This window comes from Mytilus edulis, chromosome 1 (assembly GCF_963676685.1).
Source record: "Mytilus edulis chromosome 1, xbMytEdul2.2, whole genome shotgun sequence".
In the NCBI taxonomy this organism is placed as follows: domain Eukaryota; kingdom Metazoa; phylum Mollusca; class Bivalvia; order Mytilida; family Mytilidae; genus Mytilus; species Mytilus edulis.
Window position 1 is genome coordinate 22,187,183 of NC_092344.1, and position 22,676 is coordinate 22,209,858.

General features: G+C 31.3%; 2 protein-coding genes across 2 annotated transcripts; one reads left to right on the forward strand and one right to left on the reverse strand.

The window, feature by feature from the left end:
- Positions 1-766: 766 nt before the first annotated feature.
- Positions 767-5,430, reverse strand: LOC139528164 (peptidyl-prolyl cis-trans isomerase-like 1). The gene is made up of 4 exons (XM_071324027.1): positions 5,286-5,430; positions 2,780-2,934; positions 2,077-2,145; positions 767-1,009 (listed from the first exon to the last, which is right to left on the reverse strand). The coding sequence occupies exons 1-4, from the start codon at positions 5,354-5,356 to the stop codon at positions 786-788; spliced, it is 519 nt and encodes a 172-aa protein (XP_071180128.1). The 5' UTR covers positions 5,357-5,430; the 3' UTR covers positions 767-785.
- A 129-nt stretch (positions 5,431-5,559) lies between these two features.
- On the forward strand, positions 5,560-22,540 carry LOC139528156 (phosducin-like protein). The gene is made up of 8 exons (XM_071324014.1): positions 5,560-5,748; positions 13,227-13,409; positions 14,037-14,162; positions 15,645-15,784; positions 16,463-16,565; positions 17,514-17,627; positions 19,375-19,499; positions 19,983-22,540. The coding sequence occupies exons 2-8, from the start codon at positions 13,236-13,238 to the stop codon at positions 20,101-20,103; spliced, it is 903 nt and encodes a 300-aa protein (XP_071180115.1). The 5' UTR covers positions 5,560-5,748; positions 13,227-13,235; the 3' UTR covers positions 20,104-22,540.
- The last annotated feature ends 136 nt before the right edge of the window (positions 22,541-22,676 follow it).

Consider the following 22,676-nt stretch of genomic DNA (forward strand, 5'->3'; position numbering starts at 1 on the left):
CTTTTCCCTTTTTCACCTTTGCTAAACCACAAAGGGGTGATCTACTTAAAGCAATAAAGTGTAAAGTATATAGACAGTGTGTCATATAAGACTTACCATTTAAAGCAGATTCTATCTAATCTTTTAGTCTAATAACACTTGAAAAAGAAGAATATTTCATCCATTTGATATGTATCTTAAGGGTCTTTCTTTTAAGAGGTTGCTGCTTGCAAGAAATTGAACCACAGGTTCTTAATGGAAAATATGAGTATTTTTTTTAAAGAAGTTGAAGAGACTCAATCTTACTTTGGTTGAGTTATAGAACATCTGTGACCTCAGACATGTTTCATAAATCCTGTTCCCTTTCCTTGTTTATGACATCAAAAAATAAATCACCAGAGTTAAGTTGCTTTATAAGCAACAACACAGATGACAAACTTCTTGCCTTTCAGGGCTCTTAGTTATAAAACTTGACTCATTAGTCTGAAAATAAAATATGCCCTTTAGACACCAAATCCAGTATTTTGATTGGTTGATTTCTGAGTATGAGCACAATAAATATGCTTGGAATTTTTATGACCACAAGGCACAAGGCCAGATCAGCTGAGTTGACTTTTGAGTTTTTTGGAGGTTTGTGTTGCTCTATTTTAAGTTTTCAGTGTAGTGTTTTGTGGACTTCTTTTCATTCCCCCCTCTGACAATGGTGTTATCTGTTTTCTTCAATTTGAAGGTTAGTAATGTTGTCTTGATACATTTTAAACATAATGCTAGTAAACCAAATCAACAATTTTACTGAAAAACTTTAATCACGTTGGTATAACACTAGCTTTCACTATTTTTATATCTTCTGCAGGCATATCATTTTCTCTTGTTTCTACAAGTCCTATTCTCTGTACAACCTGCATGCCACTAGAAACACGTCCAAATATTGTATGTTTACCATCTAACCACTGAGTGGGAGCTATTGTAATGAAAAACTGACTACCATTTGTATTTGGTCCACTGTTTGCCATTGATAAAATTCCTGCACCTAAAACATACATTAGATGAAATAATTCAAAGTAGCATTTAGAAGACATTAAAATATTTTTTTACATATACATTTATTACAATCTTAATATTCTTGACACAATAATTTGGATTAGTCTCATTTATATATTGTAAAACCATTAGAATAGTAATATAGAACTTCTAAAAAAATTTTACCAGAAAGACAAAAACACCTTATAGAATTCATTCACATTTAGAATTCAATTCATTTGTGGAAATATTGCTAGTCAAACTAAAAAAAACAAAAAAAAACAACATTTAATTTCTGAAGGACACTTCCGGGTGTGGGAATTTCTCGCTGCATTGAAGACCTGTCATCCTGTTGGTGACCTTCTGTTGGTGTCTGTTCTATGGTCGGGTTGTTGTCTCTTTGACACATTCCCCATTTCCATTCTCAATTTGAATACTAAGAATTTGAAAAAAAAATAATTTAATATTTAGATAGATATTGGAATTACTACAGAATTACAGACTTATTCATGAATCAAAGAACCAGTCTACTAGGGAAGATAATTTGTGCATGTATGTTCAAATCAGAGGGAGTTATAAATTTAAAGGATTTTTTAAAATTTCAACCAAACAGCAACTGTTTGAAAAGACGATTTAGGCTTGAGAATTTTCAGTAACTTGGAGAGAGAAAAAATATATATTTTTTAAGGCATTGCCACATAATTTTTACTTTCATTTTGCATTTAAAATTGTTTGCAGTATAATTTTGTAGGTCATGTTATATATTTTGAATATGATTTTTGACAAATTTTTTGCCTGAAGTTCTATTTGGGTCAAGTTGCAATGAAATTTTGTCCATATAAATAGTCTAAATGTATGCTAATATTTAACAAACAAAATCTTCGCCAATGTTTCTTTTCTCTATTTCCCATTTTGATACATAACATTTATCCTGTTGAGCTTTCAATTTCTGCTTGCTTGATTGATAACCGTTTATTTTCTGTGTAAACATAGTTGATTATTGTTGTTGAATGGTCCCCAAAATCTCTGAAAGTTTGATCTAAATACATGTATTATGCATTTGTTTCAGCTTATTACCTGTATGTTTCAACTCATTTGTGATTTCATCACCAAATTCCTTTCCATAAATAGAAGCTCCTCCTCTACCTGTAAATAAAGATTTTAATTCTACATTCAAAGATATAAAGAATAATATTTCCAATTAATTTTTTTACCTTGAAAAAAATCTGAAAGGTAAAATAGATAGTTCCCTGCTCTCACTTCCCTTTATCTTTGGGATGGAGCTGAGTTCAATAATGCCTGACAATTTATTTAAATATTCTTTCATAAACTCAGTGAATTGAACATTGATACACGTTACTTTTTTTCTAAATGCATGTCTTACTGTATATATACTAAACATTATTAAGGGGACATAACTGTTTAAAATTTAAATAATACAAGAAATGAAACAGTAGACAAATATTTAAATTTTGTTTGAGTAATTGCCTTCATTTGCACTGTAGGTTTAATAAATAGTGTGAGACATTGTTAACTTCCTAAAGCTAAACATTATTTTTTTTAGAACCTGGTTGTGTCGAAAACTATGAAGAATTATTCAGAACTGACAAAAATTCCTGTTTATTCAATGCATCTCTAACATGAGTTTAAATCGGTTGATTTGAAATTCAGGTTATCTAATATTTCATAATTCTCAAATCTCAATAAGTCCCTCACATCACTTTTTATTTTCTACTCATAAAAATTTATTGTGAAACATAATCCAGAGAATAAAACAAACCTGTTCCTGTAGGATCTCCTCCTTGAATCATAAAATCTCTGATGATTCGATGAAACTTTACACCATTGTAATATCCTCTTCTGGCTAATTCTGCAAAGTTTCTACATGTGTTTGGTGCATGTTTCCAATAAAGTTCAAATGTAACTGACCCTGCACTGAAAAAATTGAAAAGAAAACATACAGTTTTATGTTTCTATGTGCATAATATATGAGAATGAATAATTTATTTATATATTTGACTTGCATTTAATAATATGAAGATGTGAAACACAAGTCGAATATATATAAATCAAGGTAAAAAACAAAAAAAAATAGTATTTTAATGAGATCCATGGTGTTTGTGGTGTTTGGTGGAGAAAAAACTTATTTGTATGTGAACTATTATATAAATTAAACCTTTGTATGTAGCTCCATGACCATATATACTCCTCCCCCAAAATCTGCCAATGGGCTACTTATAAGAACATCAACCAGTTTCACAGGTATATTAATTTTTGGAAACCAGGTTTTTTATGTAAGGTTGTTTGGAATTGAAACAAGCTGAGCCTTTTTTCTTCTCTTTATTTTACAGTTTATACAGCTTAATTCGATATTGAAGATTACGAACTGTTGCATGAGAGGATTATGTGATTAAAAATATTAAAATATAGTAAAACAAACTTCAGCTATTTTTTGGAATTTGTAGATTACTTGAATGGTGATATTTACATGAAAGAAACAAAGAGAACAAGTGATTAAAAATATGTATATTGATATTTATAGAGTTAAATTATGTTTTGAAAACAGTTGATGTCAACTGTTCTCTAAAGGTTTAAATTTTTGGACATGCTTCCAAAAGTTTTCATGCTTGTGGAAACATGTTCTATTGGATTATTGTTTGTGGGAAAAAAAAATCAATTTTGAACTGTCTTTTGAGGTGGATATTTACCAAAATGATTTTCTTGTTCTAGTGACTGTAGGTATAAATGTAGGACTAGCTAGTGTTGGAATTGCAATGAGTCCATGGATGACTTTGTAGAACATAATTATCAGTCTGGTTTTGAGGCACCACTCAGCAAGTGAGGGGCCATTGGAGATTTTTTAACATAGATGTAACACTACTGGTCTAGTGGTAATTGTAAATACATAATGTTACATTCATGGATGACTTTGTAGAACATAAATATCAGTCTGGCTTTAAGGAACCACTCAGCAAGTGAGGGCCATTGGAGATTTTTTAATTTGGATGTAACACTACTGGTGTAGTGGTAATTGTAAATACATAATGTTACATTCCCGTCTGAATGGTTTTACACTAGTCATTTTTGGGGCCCTTTATTCTTTATAGCTTGCAATTTGGTGTGAGTCATGGCTTTGTGTTGAAGACTGTACTGTGTCCTATAATGGTTTACTTTTACAAATTGTGACTTGGATGGAGAGTTGTCTCATTAGCACTCATACCACATCTTCTTATATCTAACAATATTAACAGAGGGTGGTAAAGAACACGGAAACACATGAAATAAAAATTGCAAAAAATGTAGCACGAAAATAAAGATTGTGAAAAACGAAGGAGAAATAAATTGTAAATACTAAGAAAAAAAGTAACAAAGTTTATTACTCAGTTGTTCTTGGAGATCATGCAGTCATTTTCAAGGAGACCCTGTGGTCACCTTTTAGCTTCTGCTATTTCAGTGCATTCGATTTGAAAAAAACCAACATTATTCATGAGGAATAGGCTATTAATGAAGAGAGCTATTAATATCTAGGCTGACTTGAATTAGTCACGGGTTTAATTATTTTAAAATCGAATTCAGGACAAGCACGAGCAATAGGGCTCTTCACGGTTAGTTCGGCCATATTGGATAGGGGGCAGATTTTTTGGAAGGAGGTGGAAATGGTATGAAAGTGTGGGAAATCCTATGTGTGTTTCCATGCAACAGCTCTGTTTTAATGATGTTTTCCCTCATTTTTCACACCATTTTTACCTCTATTATGAAAATCTGCCCCCTATGCAATATGGCTGAACTAACCGTGAAGAGCCCTATTGCTCGTGCTTGTCCTGAATTCGATTTTAAAATAATTAAACCCGTGACTAATTCAAGTCAAGTTAAGAGTACCGACATGGGAAATAAATAAGGGGAAACACGAACCACGCACATCAAGAAACAAGAAGTAAAACATTGAAACACGAGAACACGTGAAATAAAGAGGTCGAAAAACGTTGCACGAAAATAACCCTTTACCACCCTCTTAACAAGCTGCTTGCCTCGGTACCATTTAAAGTTTATTTTTGTTTCTGTTTAGATCCCATAAGCTAAAGGTGTATTCAAGTTTTGGTCTCAATATCGATTAGTATGCATGAGATTTGATATTGGTGTGTGGATACTTTTACTTTTAAAAGGTTTCTCTTCAGGAAGCCACACTTCATTCTTCAGATTTTTTTAATTTGTTTTTGTTGGTCATTTACACTATTCAAAAATATTTATGATCTGTTAAGTTTGTCGTAAAAACATGGATTGCATACGTTGTGTCGAATGTTACGTTTGGGGGTTGCCAAGTTTTTGGTGGAATTCCAGAACTTGATGAAAGCGTCATATTTTAAATTTTCGATTTGTTTGGCTCGTTTTGAATATGAGTAACTTCCCTTTACCGGCGCAATTATTTTCGTAAAAACTTGAACTAGGTTTTTATTGTTTTGTAAATAATTGGTATCTTGGATATTTGAATACTAAATATAATCATTATATAATTAATATTAAGAAACATTTTAATACAATTTGTTCTCATTTAAATTCTCCGAAACTATCAGAAATTTCAAAACAAAGATGACAGGCTTCTGATGCAGATTTACCCTGCTATGCAGACTATTAATCGTTTATTTAACTTTAACTCTGAATTTTCTATCCATTCAGTTAACAAATCTTAATTTTAACAGATTTATGACCATATTTGTGTCAATAGAGTATTGTAGCAGTACAAATTTATAGGTAATTTTCAGAGAAATAAAGGCCTTTTGACTCGTGGGGAGGGGGGGCACTTCAAACTTTTTTTGGTAGGGGTGAGCAGCTGACACATCAAGTACCCCACCCTTTTCATATATTTTGTTAATCAAAAATATATAACTTGTCATATATTAATTAACAAAAAACAGACCTATAGATATATTTCAATATTTTCACCGCTCATCATCACGTTCTTGTTAAGAAGCAAAATAGTCGCAATAATATCACATTCTTTTCCAATAAATTCTTCATATCTTAAACACATTTTTCTTATTGCCCATTTTACATCTTTCATTATGAAGATATTTCCATTCCAAAATACAATACATATAAAAGACGTTTGGTCAGATCATAGATGGTATTACATCTATGGTCAGATAAATAATATCACCCCAGAGAGTAACACCTTCACTGATTTTAACATGTTTAAATATTAATTAAAAACTGATAAAAGGTTTCCTTGCCGTTCCCTGGTAAAGGACGCTGTCACAATGGAATTTTTAAAAATAATTGTTATCATGTTTTATGTATACAAACCCTTGAATGATAATTAGGTGCAAATGTCAAAATAGTTGGATTTATTGCATCTATCACTGGCATCAGTGGAAATACCACATCAGAATAAATAGAGTTTAATTGGTTTGACAAATAACTGATGCATTTACGACTGTGGTTTAACCGCATCAAGAATAAATGCGGACATCTGATTAGTTTCAGATACTTTTGATATAATCAAGCGAGTGATAATATCAACCTATTGATATATTTTATCTGAATTTCTCACCCTTTTCATATATCATAGAGCATGAAAAAGTGACCTATTCCAGCGGCTCATCCCTACCACTAATAATATAGCAAGTGGCCCCCCCGAGCCTTTTGAAGGCTTTTTTCACAAAATACTTCACAATCTTCAGAGGCCCCAACCCATTCATAGCTAAACATAACTAACTAGTACCTTAAGCCTGACTTTAAACTAACCCTTACACTAGCCCATACCCCAAACCTAGCAAGTGTAACCTATATATGGCTATAACTAACCATTTAACCCTAACCCTTGCTTTCATGTTGATCCAGCTCCAGTCCAAGTCAATCCATCCCAAGTCTTTCAACCCCCTGGCCCAAGTCGATCCATCCCAAGTCTTGCTGTCGCTAGAAGATCTGTTTCAAGTCAATCTGGCCCCAATATAAGAAATAATAATAATAAGTACTACAAATAAAGATATTTATACAATTATAATTCATAAATTAAAGGTTTACAAATTTTATAATAAAAGGCAGACCATAGGTGTTTGAGGATGGGACCATATTCCCTCCACCTTTATGATTATAAATCCACAATTTCTAATTTATATCATTTATTTGTACCATATGTATACGAATTGCAATTTACCATATTTTGACTACATATACATGATTACTATCAATGTGAATGTATCACTGGACTATATAGCTCCGCTCTATAAATCAAGACCAGGATAATAATATGCCTTCCCTCCTGTACCTCCTGATATTTATATTTCAAATGAACATCCTTTATTTGCTAGTGCCTATTTCATTTGTTTGATTTATACAATAACCTCTGCATTGATTTTTTAGCTCACCTGGCCCGAAGGGCCAAATGAGCTTTTCCCATCACTTGGCGTCCGTCGTCGTCGTCCGTCATCTTTAACTTTTACAAAAATCTTCTCCTCTGAAACTATTGGGCCAAATTAAACCAAACTTGGCCACAATCATCATTGGGGTATCTAGTTTAAACTGCCCCTGAACTGGTAATTTTAGGGAATTTTTGCCGTTTTTGGCTATTATCTTGAATATTATTATAAATAGAGATAAACTGTAAACAGCAATAATGTTCAGCAAAGTAAGATTTACAAATAAGTCAGCATGACCAAAATGGTCAGTTGACCCCTGAAGGAGTTATTGCCCTTTATAGTCAATTTTTAACCATTTTTTCGTAAATCTTAGTAATCTTTTACAAAAATCTTCTTCTCTGAAACTACTGTTCCAAATTAAACTAAACTTGGCCACAATCATCATTGGGGTAACTTGTTTAAAAAATGTGTGGCGTGACCTGGCCAATCAACCAAAATGGCTGCCACGGCTAATAATAGAACATAGGGATAAAATGCAGTTTTTGGCTTATAACTCAAAAACCGAAGCATTAAGAGAAAATCTGACAGGGTTTAATTGTTTATCAGGTCAAGATCTATCTGCCCTGATGTTTTCACATGGATCGGACAACCTGTTGTTAGGTTACTGTCCTGAATTGGTAATTTTAAGGAAATTTTGCCGTTTTCTGTAAGATCTACAAATAAGTTTACATGACCAAAATAGTCAATTGACCCCTTAAGGAGTTATTGCCCTTTATAGTTAATTTTTAACATTTTTCATAAATTTTTGTAAATTTTTAGAAAATATTTTCCACTGTAATTACTGGGCCAAGTTCATTATAGATAGAGATAATTGTAGCAACAAGAATGTTTAGTAAAATAAGATCTACAAACACATCACTATCACCAAAACACAATTTTGTCATGAATTTATCCGTGTCCATTGTTAGCTCACCTGGCCTAAAAGGCCATGTGAGCTTTTCTCATCACTTGGCGTCCGTCGTCGTCGACGTCGTCGTTAACAATTTTTCAAACATCTTCTCCTCTGAAACTACTGAATGGATTTGAATGAAACTTAGCATGATTGTTCCTTAGAGTATCCTGCACAAAGTGTGTGCTTCGATTTTTGATCAGTCAAAAAACATGGCCGCCGTTTCTTAAAATAGAACATAGGGGTCAAATGCAGTTTTTGGCTTATATCTCAAAAACGAAAGCATTTAGAGCAAATCTGACATGGGGTAAAAATGTTCATTAGGTCAAGATCTATCAGCCCTGAAATTTTCAGATGAATCAAACAAACCATTGTTGGGTTGCTGCCACTTAATTGGTAATTTTAAGGAAATTTTGCAGTTTTTGGTCATTATCTTGAATATTATTATAGATAAAGATAAACTGTAAACAGCAAAAATGATCAGCAAAGTAAGATCTACAAATAAGTTAATATGACCAAAATTGTCAATTGACCCCTTAAGGGGTTATTGTCCTTTAATGACAATTTTTCACAATTTGTTCATCATATTTGCTAACTTTAAAAAATCTTCTCCTCTGAAACTGCTGAATGGATTTGGATGAAACTTAGCATGATTGTTCCTTAGATTATCATGCACAAAGTGTGTGCTTCGATTTTTGATCCGTCAAAAAACATGGCCGCCGTTACTTAAAATAGAACATAGGGGTCAAATGCAGTTTTTGGCTTATATCTCAAAAACGAAAGCATTTAGAGCAAATCTGACAGGGGTAAAAATGTTCATTAGGTCAAGATCTATCAGCCCTGAAATTTTCAGATGAATCAAACAAACCATTGTTGGGTTGCTGCCACTTAATTGGTAATTTTAAGGAAATTTTGCAGTTTTTGGTCATTATCTTGAATATTATTATAGATACAGATAAACTGTTTATAGCAAAAATGTTAAGCAAAGTAAGATCTACAAATAAGTCAATTTGACCAAAATTGTCAATTGACCTCTTAAGGAGTTATTGCACTTTAAAGATTTTTTTCACAATTTGTTCATCATGTTGACTTACTTTAAAAAATGTTCTCCTTTGAAACTGCTGTATCAATTTCAGCCAAACTTAGGCTAAATGAGTTTTAGAGTTTCAGAGTATATAGTATAAATTTTATATTTCATTTCCTTGTATGTCAAGAAACATAGCTCCTATGGCTAAAATAGAACATAGGAGAAAATGATTTTTTTTTTGCTTTTGAAGAAAATAGGACGATTCAAAGAACATTTAAATAAATTGAAAAGCCAAAATAATCATTGATATGAGATTAAACCAAAAAAATTCAGGTGAGCGATTCAGGCTCTTGAGAGCCTCTTGTTTAATATGCACAAGACCAAGGTGAGCGACACAGGCTCTTTAGAGCCTCTAGTTTTAATTCTTTTAGTACTTTTTTACAAAAATTAAACACAGCAGGTTCTGCAAATTATGTCTGTTGCCATGGATAATAATATACAGTCCGCCAAAAGTTAAGCACCACCGAAATATAACTGGCAATATTTTTTTAACTATTGCAAAAAAAATATTAATGTTTGGTGTTATGAATTACCTTTAACATACACTAAAAAAATTCATTACGACCAAAAAGATTGCACTCCGATAAAGCAGTCAACCAACCTTTTATCAAAGGTCATATGTGCGTTTATAAATACACTGTTTCTCCAGGTGGTCGTGTAAGTGTTCGTACATTGGTCCGTCGACTTTATAGAGGCAAACGAAGAGCACGTCGTGGTGTATAGAGACCTGTACCTTCAAGCAGGCACTCTACCATCAGGTTTAAATGGGATAATGAACATCTATGCTTGAACATAAGAACCTGACAAAACACTCATTGGTCAGATGGGAGTCAGTTTCCTTTACTGCCAGAAGACGCCATAATACGAATTTCGCAGGGGAAAAAAACGGCCTATGACCAAAAACAATATTTGCACCAGGACTGCATGCATTGCTGGTTGTGTTCCAGTACGGGGTTGCTTCTTATACCGTTATAAGCTGGGTATGCATATTCTGCAGGTTGACATAAACAGACAGACATACAGAGATTTGGTGCCTTAACATATTGTAGTCCGTCATTTTAGTAATCCCCCACTTGCGTCAACATTGTCAAGACACTTGTACCTGAATGACAACGCTATACCGCATGCACGCAGGGCAAGAATTTTAACCGAGTCCAAAGAGCAACCAGCCATTTACACTAATTTTTGGCCTTCCTTGACTCCATGCATGAACCCTATCAAACATGTCTGAGATGCCATTGTCGGAAATCTCAATCGCAGAGATTCACCTTTACAAAAGTTTGTCGATTTAAAAGTGGCATTTGTTGTTTAATGCAACAGATTTCCTCAACTAAAGTTTTGAAGGCTTGTACCGAGAAAGATAGGTCGTGTTATGAAACTGTACCGGAAATGAGGTTGTTACACATGCTATTGACTCAAATATTGACATTAAATTTGCCAAACATGCCAAAGATTATGTGTAGAAAATTTTAATGGTATTGGGTGATTAATTGTTGTAAAAAAATAAAATCACAGTGAAACTTAAATTCCATTTCTTAATTGTGTAATTTACACTATTTCTATGAACGAAAAACCTATATGCATAGAACCTTCATAAGTGACCAAAATTATATTTGTGGTTTGTTTATGGTATACATTAGCAAAATTGCTATATGATTGTTTTCTATTTTTCGAGGAACAATTGATTTTTTAAATTTGAAAAAAAATCGATGCAATAAAAGTAGGTGGTGCTTAACTTTTGGCGGACTGTATAGAACAGAACAGAACAGATATTTCCAATTAAGGGCCCACAAGGGGCATACAGAGCATACATGAATAAGGCAAAAGAATATTGATTTGCATAGATACATAGATACAAACAATTTTTCACATACAGTTACAATACAATTACTAACTCATATTCACTTTAATAAATTTACCAACAGCATTAAGGACCTGATTGTCTTCACAGTTTAATAAATAAATAAATTTATGCTGATTATCAAGTATAGAAAAATTCGGAATTCTTTGGCAAACAAATTCAAAGAGAGCATCTCTATCCGATTTAAAATTTTCACAGTTAGTTAAAAAATGGATTTCATCTTCAACACAGCCAGAGGAGCATTTTTTGCAAATTCTTTCATTTCGTGGAATATTTGAAAAACGACCAACTTCAATTTGAAGCTTATGAGCAGAAATACGTAATTTGCATATAGATCTTCTAAAATCAAAGTTCTTAATTAAAGAGAGATAATTTTCATAACCAAAATTCTGCTTAAATTTCACATAATTAAATAGTTTTCCATCAGAAGCTTTATTTTGGCTAGCATACCAATTGCTAATATATTTAGTGTGAATTAATTTACTAGATATGTTCAAAAATTTATATTGTCCGAAATGTTTTACTTCTTGTTTAATTTCAAAAACTTCTAACACTTTTTTAACAAATGAGAACCAAGAAGTTATGTTAGATTTGTGAAGCTCTTGGCTGCATTTATAAGCATCTTTCAATAGACTGAATTCAGTTGTAAGATTTTCAAATCTATACCAGTATTTTACAATTGACTTTACAATATCATAATGTAAGGGGAAACGTCCCAGTTCTGATAATACAGCAAAATTGACACTCCTTTTGTGTACACCAAGTATAAATTTAGAAAATTTAAGATGGAGATTCTCACACTTAAGATTTTTAAAAACATTTTCAAGATTGAATGAGGAAGACTGTAATTTATTACAAGAGACATTATAACCTCCCCATACCTCTGAATTATATAACAGAATGGGTTTTAGGGTATGATCAAAAATATGAACACAAGATTTTATTCCAGGAGACAAATTGATGAAATCCTTTCTAAGTTTATAGTAGGCCTTAAGAGCCTTATTATAAAGTTCAGTTTTAGCTAGATGAAAACTTCCAGATGCAGTAAAGTGAACACCTAAATATTTGTAATGAGCGACACAGTCAATCAAGTTATTCTGCAGTCGAAAATTTTCCTGAATTTTCCTTCCAGCCTTATTAAAAATTATGACTTTAGTCTTTCTAATATTAACTTTCAGGCACCAGTCAGCACAATATTTTTCTAGCTGATCAAGTCTACTTTGAACTTTGAAGCCCTGTGGCTGATGTTGACATAATCACAATATCATCCGCATACATCAAACAATTTAATTTCTCTGAGTGCAGGGAAACTGCATCCAGACAGGAGTCAAGATAGGATGGGAAGTCATTTATAAAAATTTTAAATAATGAAGGACTCAAGTTGTCTCCTTGTCTTACACCTAATTTAATGCTAAAAGGGTCAGTGAGAGAAGCTCCAACTCTTACACATGCTTTACTATTATTATACATATCTGATATAATATTATAAAATGAAGTACCAACTTTCATATTAATAAGCTTATACATTGTGTATATATTAACGGAATGACTGTAATATTTTTTCTGTCTATGAAGAAATAACATGAAAAATGTGGTGCACACTGAATAACCTGTGGAGTCATTTCTTATAATTCAATTCTTAATTCCATTTAAAACAGGAGAAAATCATGAAAAAACATTGATGACGTCACGGTCACATGACAAAATTATGTCTATGAGCTGATTAACAAAACGACGTCAGCCAGTCAGAAGACGCTTTACATCTAAAATAAAATTATTAAAGTATACAAACTGTTTATTGATTTACTTCATTTTTACCGATGCAAGGCGACACTACATATTTGATTTCTCCAAACTGCAAACATGCATTACCCTGGTGCTATTCAAAAATCCTTGGGAGAACATTGTGGTTACTGAAAAGTTTTGTGAAAATTTGGTAAATGTTAATTTTTTATTCAATTGTATTTTATACAGATAATAAAAATGTCCTTAGGCTTAGACGATAAGTTACTTGGTGAAAAGGTAGACAACTACTGCAGTAGTGATGAAGGGGAGAGAGATGATGACAGTGATGATGAACCAAGATCAACCGAAGCAGTACAACCAACTTTTGTTCCAGAACCAGAGATCAAAGAATACAATGGATACTCTACAAATGTAAATTATGAATAACCGAGGATAAAAAACACCATTAATGTTGAAATTTATAAGTGATTCAAAAATTCAATTATTCTCATGCATACATCAAACTTTCAACCGCTGACATTTGATTTTGAATTCTATTGCAGCCAAGTTTATTTATGAGGACAATAACAAATTTGGAAAGTTTTGGAAAATATACATGTAGCTTATTCCATGTAGAAAAATATGATGCATTCATACAAAAATAAGAAGATGTAGTTTGATTGCCAATGAGAGTGATTTGACATATATTTTGTGGTTTACTGAAATGGAGCAGGGAATGGTATTTTATGGACATATTTTCTTGTTTCATATATGTATATATTGAAAGACAAACAAGTTTATTTGAATGTATAAGTGAATTAGATATTTTCTTTAGATGCAGTAAATTTATCCAATCTGTTTAAATCCTCTAAACTATATTACTTCAACTCAATTAACACAGTGTTATGGATTTTCTCTCTGTGTTGAAGACTCATTGGTGGTCTTCAGCTCTTTGGGTAGGTTGTTGTCTCTTTGACACATTCCCCATGTCCATTCTCAATTTTATTGATCCTGATATATATATATATGTAACACATTATTTGTTTTGTTTTTATTCAGACTGGTCCTAAAGGAGTAATCAATGACTGGAGGGAATTCAAGAGGCTGGAAACAGAGAAGAAAGGAGAACAAGAAAGAGAAAGACAAGCATTATTGAAGAAACTCTCTATGTCTTGTAGATCACATGTAATAACATTTTTATACGACCGCAAAAATTAAAAAATTTTTGGTCGTATATTGGTATCACGTTGGCGTCGGTGTCGTCGTCCGAATACTTTAAGTTTACGCACTCTAACTTTAGTAAAAGTGAATAGAAATCTATGAAATTTTAACACAAGGTTTATCCTCAAAAGGAAGGTTGGGATTGATTTTGGGAGTTTTGGTCCCAACATTTTAGGAATAAGGGGCCAAAAAGGGCCCGTATAAGCATTTTCTTGGTTTTCGCACTATAACTTTAGTTTAAGTAAATAGAAATCTATAAAATTTTGACACAAGGTTTATAACCACAAAAGGAAGGTTGGGATTGGTTTTGGGAGTTTTAGTTCCAACAGTTTAGGAATTAGGGGCCAAAAAGGGGCCCAAATAAGCATTATTCTTTGTTTTTGCACCATAACTTTAGTATAAGTAAATAGAAATCTATGAAATTTAAACACAAGGTTTATGACCATAAAAGGAAGGTTGGGTTTGATTTTGGGAGTTTTGGTCCCAACAGTTTAGGAATAAGGGGCCCAAAGGGTCCAAAATTGAACTTTGTTTAATTTCATAAAAAATTGAATAATTGGGGTTTCTTTGATATGTCGAATCTAACTGTGTATGTAGATTCTTACTTTTTGGTCCCGTTTTCAAATTGGTCTACATTAAAGTCCAAAGGGTCCAAAATTAAACTTAGTTTGATTTTAACAAAAATTCAATCCTTGGGGTTCTTTGATATGCTGAATCTAAAAATGTACTTAGATTTTTTATTATTGGCCCAGTTTTCAAGTTGGTCTAAATCTGGGTGCAAAATTAAACTTTGTTTGATTTCATCAAAGATTGAATAATTGGGGTTCTTTGATATGCCAAATCTAACTGTGTATGTAGATTCTTAATTTTTGGTCCCATTTTCAAATTGGTCTACATTAAAGTCCAAAGGGTCCAAAATTAAACTAAGTTTGATTTTAACAAAAATTGAATTCTTGGGCTTTTTTGATATGCTGAATCTAAACATGTACTTAAATTTTTGATTATGGGCCCAGTTTTCAAGTTGGTTCAAATCAGGATCCAAAATTATTATATTAAGTATTGTGCAATAGCAAGAAATTTTCAATTGCACAGTATTCAGTAATAGCAAGAAATCTTCAATTGCACAGTATTGTGCAACATCAAGAAATTTTCAATTGCACAGTATTGCACAATAGCAAGAAATCTTCAATTGCACAGTATTGTGAATAATTCATAATCAATGTTTTTTTAGCTTATTTTGACAAAATTGAACCATATTGGCTGCTAAAAGCAAATTATTATTTCACTATTTGCATTTCATAAATGATTGAGACGAAAAAAAATAATTTTAGATTTTTTATATATCTTTTAGCTAGAGGCCCTTTAATAAGATTTTGTTATATAATTTGACATTATTTGTGAAATATTGAACTAGATCACTGATAAACTGATTTTGTTTCAAATTAGCTTGATGATGAGAGAGAAAAACAGAAGGATGAACAGTTTATGGAACAAATGGAAAGAGAAATGGATGAAATTGAAGAAGAATTCATGAAACAGTATAGAGAAAAAAGAATAGAAGAAATGAGAAAAGCTTTACAAAATGTGTAAGTTTGAAGCAAACATGTGTTAAACTCTATCAAAATCCTAAAACATCTATTTTATTTTATAATAATCATCTTATTCTTATGAATGAAAACCTAAACAGTAAATGTTGAAATAGACATGCAAAGGAAATCAACTGTTTATTATTAACTAAGATATATTGACTTTATTATATGTTTTTTAACTCTCTCTTTATTATAAGTTTCAGTTAATGAGCTCTAAAATATGAAGAGACCTTAGTCTAATGCACATATTTTTCGTAAAAAGATGTTTAAATTCTAAGCTAAGTCTTACCCTACACGAAAGTATTTTCCCATATCCATTTAAGTGATCTTCAATATACATGTATTACCAATTAATATTTTTACAGAATTTATGAAGTATTTTAAACTTTATTTTTTCTGTGAACTATTGATGTTGTACTACCCATTGCATGTTTTTCATGACATTTAGGGAATGGACAGCAATATTCAATACACAATACTGTGTCCTACACATAACATATGCTAACTTCTAGGAATTGTTAAATCTCATTAGTGCCCTTACTGGGAACTCACAAATATTTTTCCTTTTGAAGGTACATACAGATTTTAGATATGTATGTGTCATTTTTAGGTACTTCTTTTGTTTGTTCCTGACTAAGAGGTTGTCAAATGCAATGTGTATTGTTTTTCTTTTAGGCCAAAGTTTGGTGGAGTTGTGCCATTAAGTTCCAATGATTTTGTTGATCAAATAGACAAAGAGAATCCACAAGTTTATATTATTGTTCATGTATATGAAGATGTAAGTACTGTATGTCATTGTTAATTTGTTTATGTTATACCCAGATGACAAGGTTATTATTTATTTGCAGTTATGTAAATTGGTAGTAACTCAAGAATACATGCGATTAATTTTTTTTGCAAAAGATAATGGCTTGCTTTAATTTGTTTTCAGTTCCATCTGTTTTGTTGTAATAAATGATTCAAGTCAATGGGATATTGGAATTCAATGATTATTATGTTTTAAATTCTACATGGTTAAAAAACCCGTTAGAAGTACATATGTAATGGCTAACTATACACAGCAAGAGAGACATATTGCATTGAAAACAATTTTTTATAATAAATATATAGCTATAAGCCATCCTTTTTAAGCTCACCGTTCTGAAGGAACGGTGAGCTTTAGCCATCACTTGGTGTCCTTCATCGTCGTCGTCATCCGTCTGGTGTAAACTATTTCAAACACAAACCTAAGCTGAATGATCCTTAGAGTATCTAGAATAAAGTTTGTGTTTTATTTTCTGTTTCTACAAAAAAAATGGCCACCATGGCTAAAAAAAAGAACATAGGGGTAAAAATTAATTCTTAATGTTCTTTGATATGATGAATCTAATAAAAAAAAAACTACGATGAAATTGGAAACTTAAACTCTTAAACGAAAGATAAATGCCAAAAAATCAAGGTGACCGATTCAGGCTCTTTAGAGCCTCTTGTTTATACACCCATTTACAGGATGTATTATTTTTTGACAGCCTCTTCTTTGTCCATTATCTACAACCTTCCAGTCCTTATGCAGGCATGGTTGCTTTTGATGTGAAAGACATATTAGAAATACTAAATTGGTCTTTTGTAAATATAATTAACCCATCAAGGTCATCTACTAATTGTCTTATGGTGGTTTCCTATTACAGTATGTTGAAGAAGTTATGTAATGTTATGCTAACCACTAAAATGTAACACTTTATTTCAGAGAAGCAAAGCTTGCAAAACCATGAATGGATGTTTAGAAAGTTTAGCCCAGGAATATCCAACTGTGAAATTTTGTAAAATTAGAGCCACAGAAACTAAACTGAGTATGAAATTTGTAAGTATAAAATTATGATCAGTAAATACTGGTTTCTTTTGTATAATATATCATTGTCTTCAACCATGCTTAAGACTGTTTCCTCATAACTCAACTATTATTCAATACTTAATCAGTTTTTGTCTCCCCTTGACTAAAAGTGAGACACAGGGGTGTTGTTTTTCAGGTGGGTATGGGTTAGCATTATTTGAACAGGCTCCCTCCTTCATGGTCTATATACTTTTAAACTTTTGCTCAGTTACATTTATAAGTTTACGATTAGGTCAGTTTGTTAGGAACTACTAGTGGTAGAAAAATGATATTTCGTATGCAGTTGTATTAGCATTTGCACTTCTCATTTCCATGAAGATTGTTTGGCCTGACAGGGATCTCCAAGGCCTGTTGAACAATGGCGCCCCGCCATCGTTCAAATGTCTTGCGCCATCGTCAAATGACCCGCACCATCGTTAAATAGTCTTCCGTCATCGTTCAAAACTTCATCGTTTTTTGTAGCCCGACGCCATTTTTTTTATCAATTATAATCAAATGCATGTAATTGCATAACCCTTAGGCTTTTATGTTATAATCCAATACAGTTCTAACGCCTGAGGGATATCCGGATTAAGATCGCTAATCACTAGTATCTGAGCTTGTACAGGTAGATCAACAAACCAGACAGGACAATACTATCTGAGGAAAGACGATCCATTTGTCGAATTAATCAACTAAGTTTCAGCAAATGATTATGATAACTTAGATTAAATAAATAAATTAATAATCCAGTTACAAAGAAAACAGTTTAACAAGTCCAACACGTGCTTTATTTTGACTTTATACGCAATCAGCATCCCCCTTTTTTAAGAAGTACAAAATAAGACGCAAAACAGTAAATATTATTTCATCGCAAATAACTCGAGTACTGCTGTAATGATAATTTAGAATTACTTTAAAAGTTTAAAAGTAAAAACTTAAATATTTCCTGTAAAGATATATCGTATCGTAATTTCGAATTCATTTCGTATATTACAATCAAATTGATACATCCACGTTTCCGGTTTCTATTCAGACTCGAAAGATGCATGTTGCACAGCATCAATTTGCCAGATAAAGTCACTAAAAACCTTTTCATTTGTCAACGTTTGCTTTACAAATCTCTTTAAACTTTTACATAACACGTACGAATCGTTTTGTTGTTGCTGCAAATCAGCCATACCGGTAATGGGTTCTGAATTTGACAGTGTCCATGAAAAATAAGCTCCACATCACTTGATTTTTCACCCCATAACAATTACCAAAAATACAAAAAATCTACACGTGGACCTTCATGACAGCTTTTGGTCATTCTCGACTAAGGGGGGACCATGAAGACTTGGCATTTGAATGGTTAAAAACGGCAATAAATGAAAATATTGATACTTCTAATTCTATAATGAAAAGTCAAATAAATATAATTTAAATAAGCAATGAATTAGCATGTTCACCATTCCTTGTATGAAGGGATGAAATACTTTCGATCGGGCTACACTGTACGGGTAGACACAGTTTGTAATGGTGAAAGTTCCTCCATCGTTCAATTTTCATCCATGGAGATCCCTGGGCCTGGTACCTTCAATCATTGTTCATTGACTTAATATATTTTGCAAAAGTTAAATGTTCAAGTATTGCTATTTTAATTTCAACATTTGTATTTTACTATCAAAATTACATACAAGCAAGACATTGTGTCAACAGTTTGTGTTTGGTAACATTATTTTATACTATTTTTAAGGCTAAGGATGGTGTTCCAGCATTGTTGATATACAAAGGAGGTGATATGATAGGGAACTTTATAAGAATCTCTGATGAACTAGGGGACGATTTTTTTTCCTCTGATGTTGAGAGTATATTAGAAGAGTAAGTATACATGTTTATAGTAAGGACTATTGGTAGGAAAAAAAACCCATTTATCAGCTCTAATCACAAGCATGTTAAAGAAAATAGAAAGGTTGACTGAAAAAACTAATAAAATCATGTAAAAAAGAGGTGTTACATAGATGTCAAAATCATTCAAACTCAAAATGTTGAAAGCAACTGACAATGCCATGGCAAACAATAATTTATAAAACACAATATAGAAAAGTGTGAGCAGAACCCCAAACAAAAACTCAAGTTAAGTGCAAGTTGCAACCAACTGTTTGGAAATGATATATTCATAATCCCTGTTGATAGCCTACACAAGTATTTATTATCTCATTAGGAACATTTTAAAATACAATATGGACAAAAAATGCAAAAGTTTGACTTTCAAAATGTAAAAGACTTCTTTGTGGTATTTTTATATATTTAAAAAAAAAACATTATTTCGCTGATTTGTTTATTTTATATTTATCATTTCAGACACAGTTTCCTACCAAATAACGATGTTATAAATAAATGTATTAAAGACAAAACAACGGGAGAGAAAAGATCTGTACTAGCTGAGGACGATGATACAGATAGTGATTTTGACATTGATTGATATCAAAGGGAAGATAATTCAAGATGTAACGAACTCTGAGGATAAGATGTCTCAGATACAAATATCAGTGTCTGCAGCATACTGTAAACCAACTTATTTTCATGGATACTTTATTTCACATTTTACCATTTTAAGTCCACTTAGCTGCTGTTCAATTTGGTGATTTTCTAATTTACTTCACTTTTAGTTTAATAAGGAATGATCCTAGTTTAAAATATTTGCGGCAATTTATATTCACGAAAGTCGCAAAATTAAATTGCTCGCGAAAATAAATCACCTACGAAAATAAGTTGGTTTACAATAATTATGTGTTGATCCTCTTACAAAAAAAAAACATTGTTAAAATTTGTATAATGCTAGACAGTTAACAATTGAATTTGATGTATAATTTTATTAGTTGATTATATAACATGTTAAAGTGTTATGTTTACTTTCAGTTACATTGATCTGAACAGTAGAATAATGAATTCAAAATACAATCTGTTAAATGAAAAACAGGTCTGTTCCAAATTATTTATGTGCAATTATATTTGAATCACTCCTTTTATTATGTGAACTAGGTTCTTAAATACTACAAATTAAGGGACAAATGGAATATTTTTTATCAATTCTCATTATGGATGAATTATTAAAATTTGTATCTTTTTTGGCTAGTTATATTCTAAGAACTGCATCAATCAACAACAGGGCCAGTTTTCAATTATTTGCTATGAAAAAAGCATCAATTTATAGTCACTATATATAAACAATATAAATTCTAGTGTGTAAAAAAATATTTGTTTGAAATGATAGTTCATAACTCTAAATGTTAGTTATAATTGCCTACAACCAGTTGCATGGTTATTGTAATTAATACCATGCTACACAATTCTGATATTATTTCTGTTTATAATTATACTGACAAGTTCAAGTTATTTGAAAAACAGAAATTGTCAAGAAAAGTTGCTTTTTACATTGTCAAAACCAAGACCTCGTGCTTAGTTTTTTTTCAGAATTTCTTTTATTTATAAGTAAAATAAGGTAGAAACAAGTAAGCTTGTTTACTGTTGTTAATTGTTATTTTATTATCTAGCTACCAGATGATGTTGCATGAAGAATATTTTTTTGCATATTCAAAAATTCATTTAAAATTTTTAAGGAAAAATCAATTTACAATCTATTTTGGGCTACCTATTTTAATTAAGTGGGTTGTCTGAAATACACACATACTACATATGATTTAAGTTTCAAACAACTCAATTTATTTGTAAAAAATACTGGTTATACTAAACTAAAAGAACTTGATCTTCAGTATGAATGAACTTAGTATCTTTCTATAATTGTAGCTTAAAATTCACTGTTATAGATGTTTATTGTACAAGCTTTAGTCATTGTTTTCATTTCACAAGTCAAACTGTTTATGTGGGATGCATATATATATGTACAGAGAACACTTATCAGAATGGATCCTTCACCTAGGTAATTAACTTTGTTTCACAGAATAATAAGATATCCAATTTATTTACTGTATAGGTAATTATATACATAATGTGCAATATTTTGTAGAATTATTTAACTTTTTTAGCTTTTTTCATGTTTTATCTTTATATCTATTGTATAATGGTTTTAGATGACATTTTTTAGGGGAAAGAGTAACACGATATACCTTGTTTGCTAAAAAACATTCAACACAGAAACCAGTATAAATAATAATGTTTAGCAAATTGATATGATTTTTTTACCATAAAATTACATGAATTTATTTTGTTGTTGCACTTTATATTGATTGTACCTATGCTGTTTACAGATTTATCCATATAAAACAACTTGTTTAGAATATAAAATCAATATTTATATGCTTGTTATTTTGCAAAAATTATCCAAGTCGATATGTAAGAAAACCCATAAAGGGAGACAATTTACTAATTTTGAAAGGACGATGATTTACAAAATTAAAAAGGGAGATAATTTACCAAATTTGAATGATTGTGAGATTATTTACAAAAAGGATATTTGAGTCATTCTCAACAGTTCATGTTTCATATTTTCATATTTATTTTAAAATCATAAAAGGTAAACAGTTTTTGTGACAGAGAACTAAAATTATTTATGAAAGTATGGACCCTTTATATTTAGAATTTACATATATTATCAATGTCGTCTTTTTTATATATTTTCTACATGTAAATCTAAAATATTTCCAAGATTTATCTGGACATGGACTATTTTTTTCAACTGTTCTTCTGAATATCAGATGTTTATATACATCTAGGCTGTATGACCAAGTGTTAAACTGTTCTGATCAGAAGGAAATGTTTTCTCTGACACTAATTTTTGTGGTATATATGTTTTTAAGGCTAAATCTGTAAAACTGATGTATAAAATTTATGTGCTAATGTATGAAATCAAACTCATGTTGTTAGTGAACAACTTTTTAAATAAATTTGTAAAAACAAAAGTTATTTGTTTCATGTCATAAGTGTTCATACAACAATTCAACATCTTTTTGAAACATCTTGCATCAAATTTAGGTGTTTCTTTAATTTTAAGTGTTATTGTTAATAATTTTATTTATTTCAGTCTTCACCTCCATT

Excerpts from the sequence above, each read along its gene's own strand:
- LOC139528164 (XM_071324027.1), bottom strand. The coding sequence starts at position 5,356 with ATGACGCTTTCATCAAGTTCTGGAATTCCACCAAAAACTTGGCAACCC. Across the intron at positions 2,935-5,285 it reads AACGTAACATTCGACACAAC|TGCAGGGTCAGTTACATTTG; the intron begins GTATGCAATCCA and ends CAATTTTTTCAG. Across the intron at positions 1,010-2,076 it reads AAATGAGTTGAAACATACAG|GTGCAGGAATTTTATCAATG; the intron begins GTAATAAGCTGA and ends TGTATGTTTTAG.
- LOC139528156 (XM_071324014.1), top strand. The coding sequence starts at position 13,236 with ATGTCCTTAGGCTTAGACGATAAGTTACTTGGTGAAAAGGTAGACAAC. Across the intron at positions 13,410-14,036 it reads ACAATGGATACTCTACAAAT|ACTGGTCCTAAAGGAGTAAT; the intron begins GTAAATTATGAA and ends GTTTTTATTCAG. Across the intron at positions 14,163-15,644 it reads CTATGTCTTGTAGATCACAT|CTTGATGATGAGAGAGAAAA; the intron begins GTAATAACATTT and ends GTTTCAAATTAG.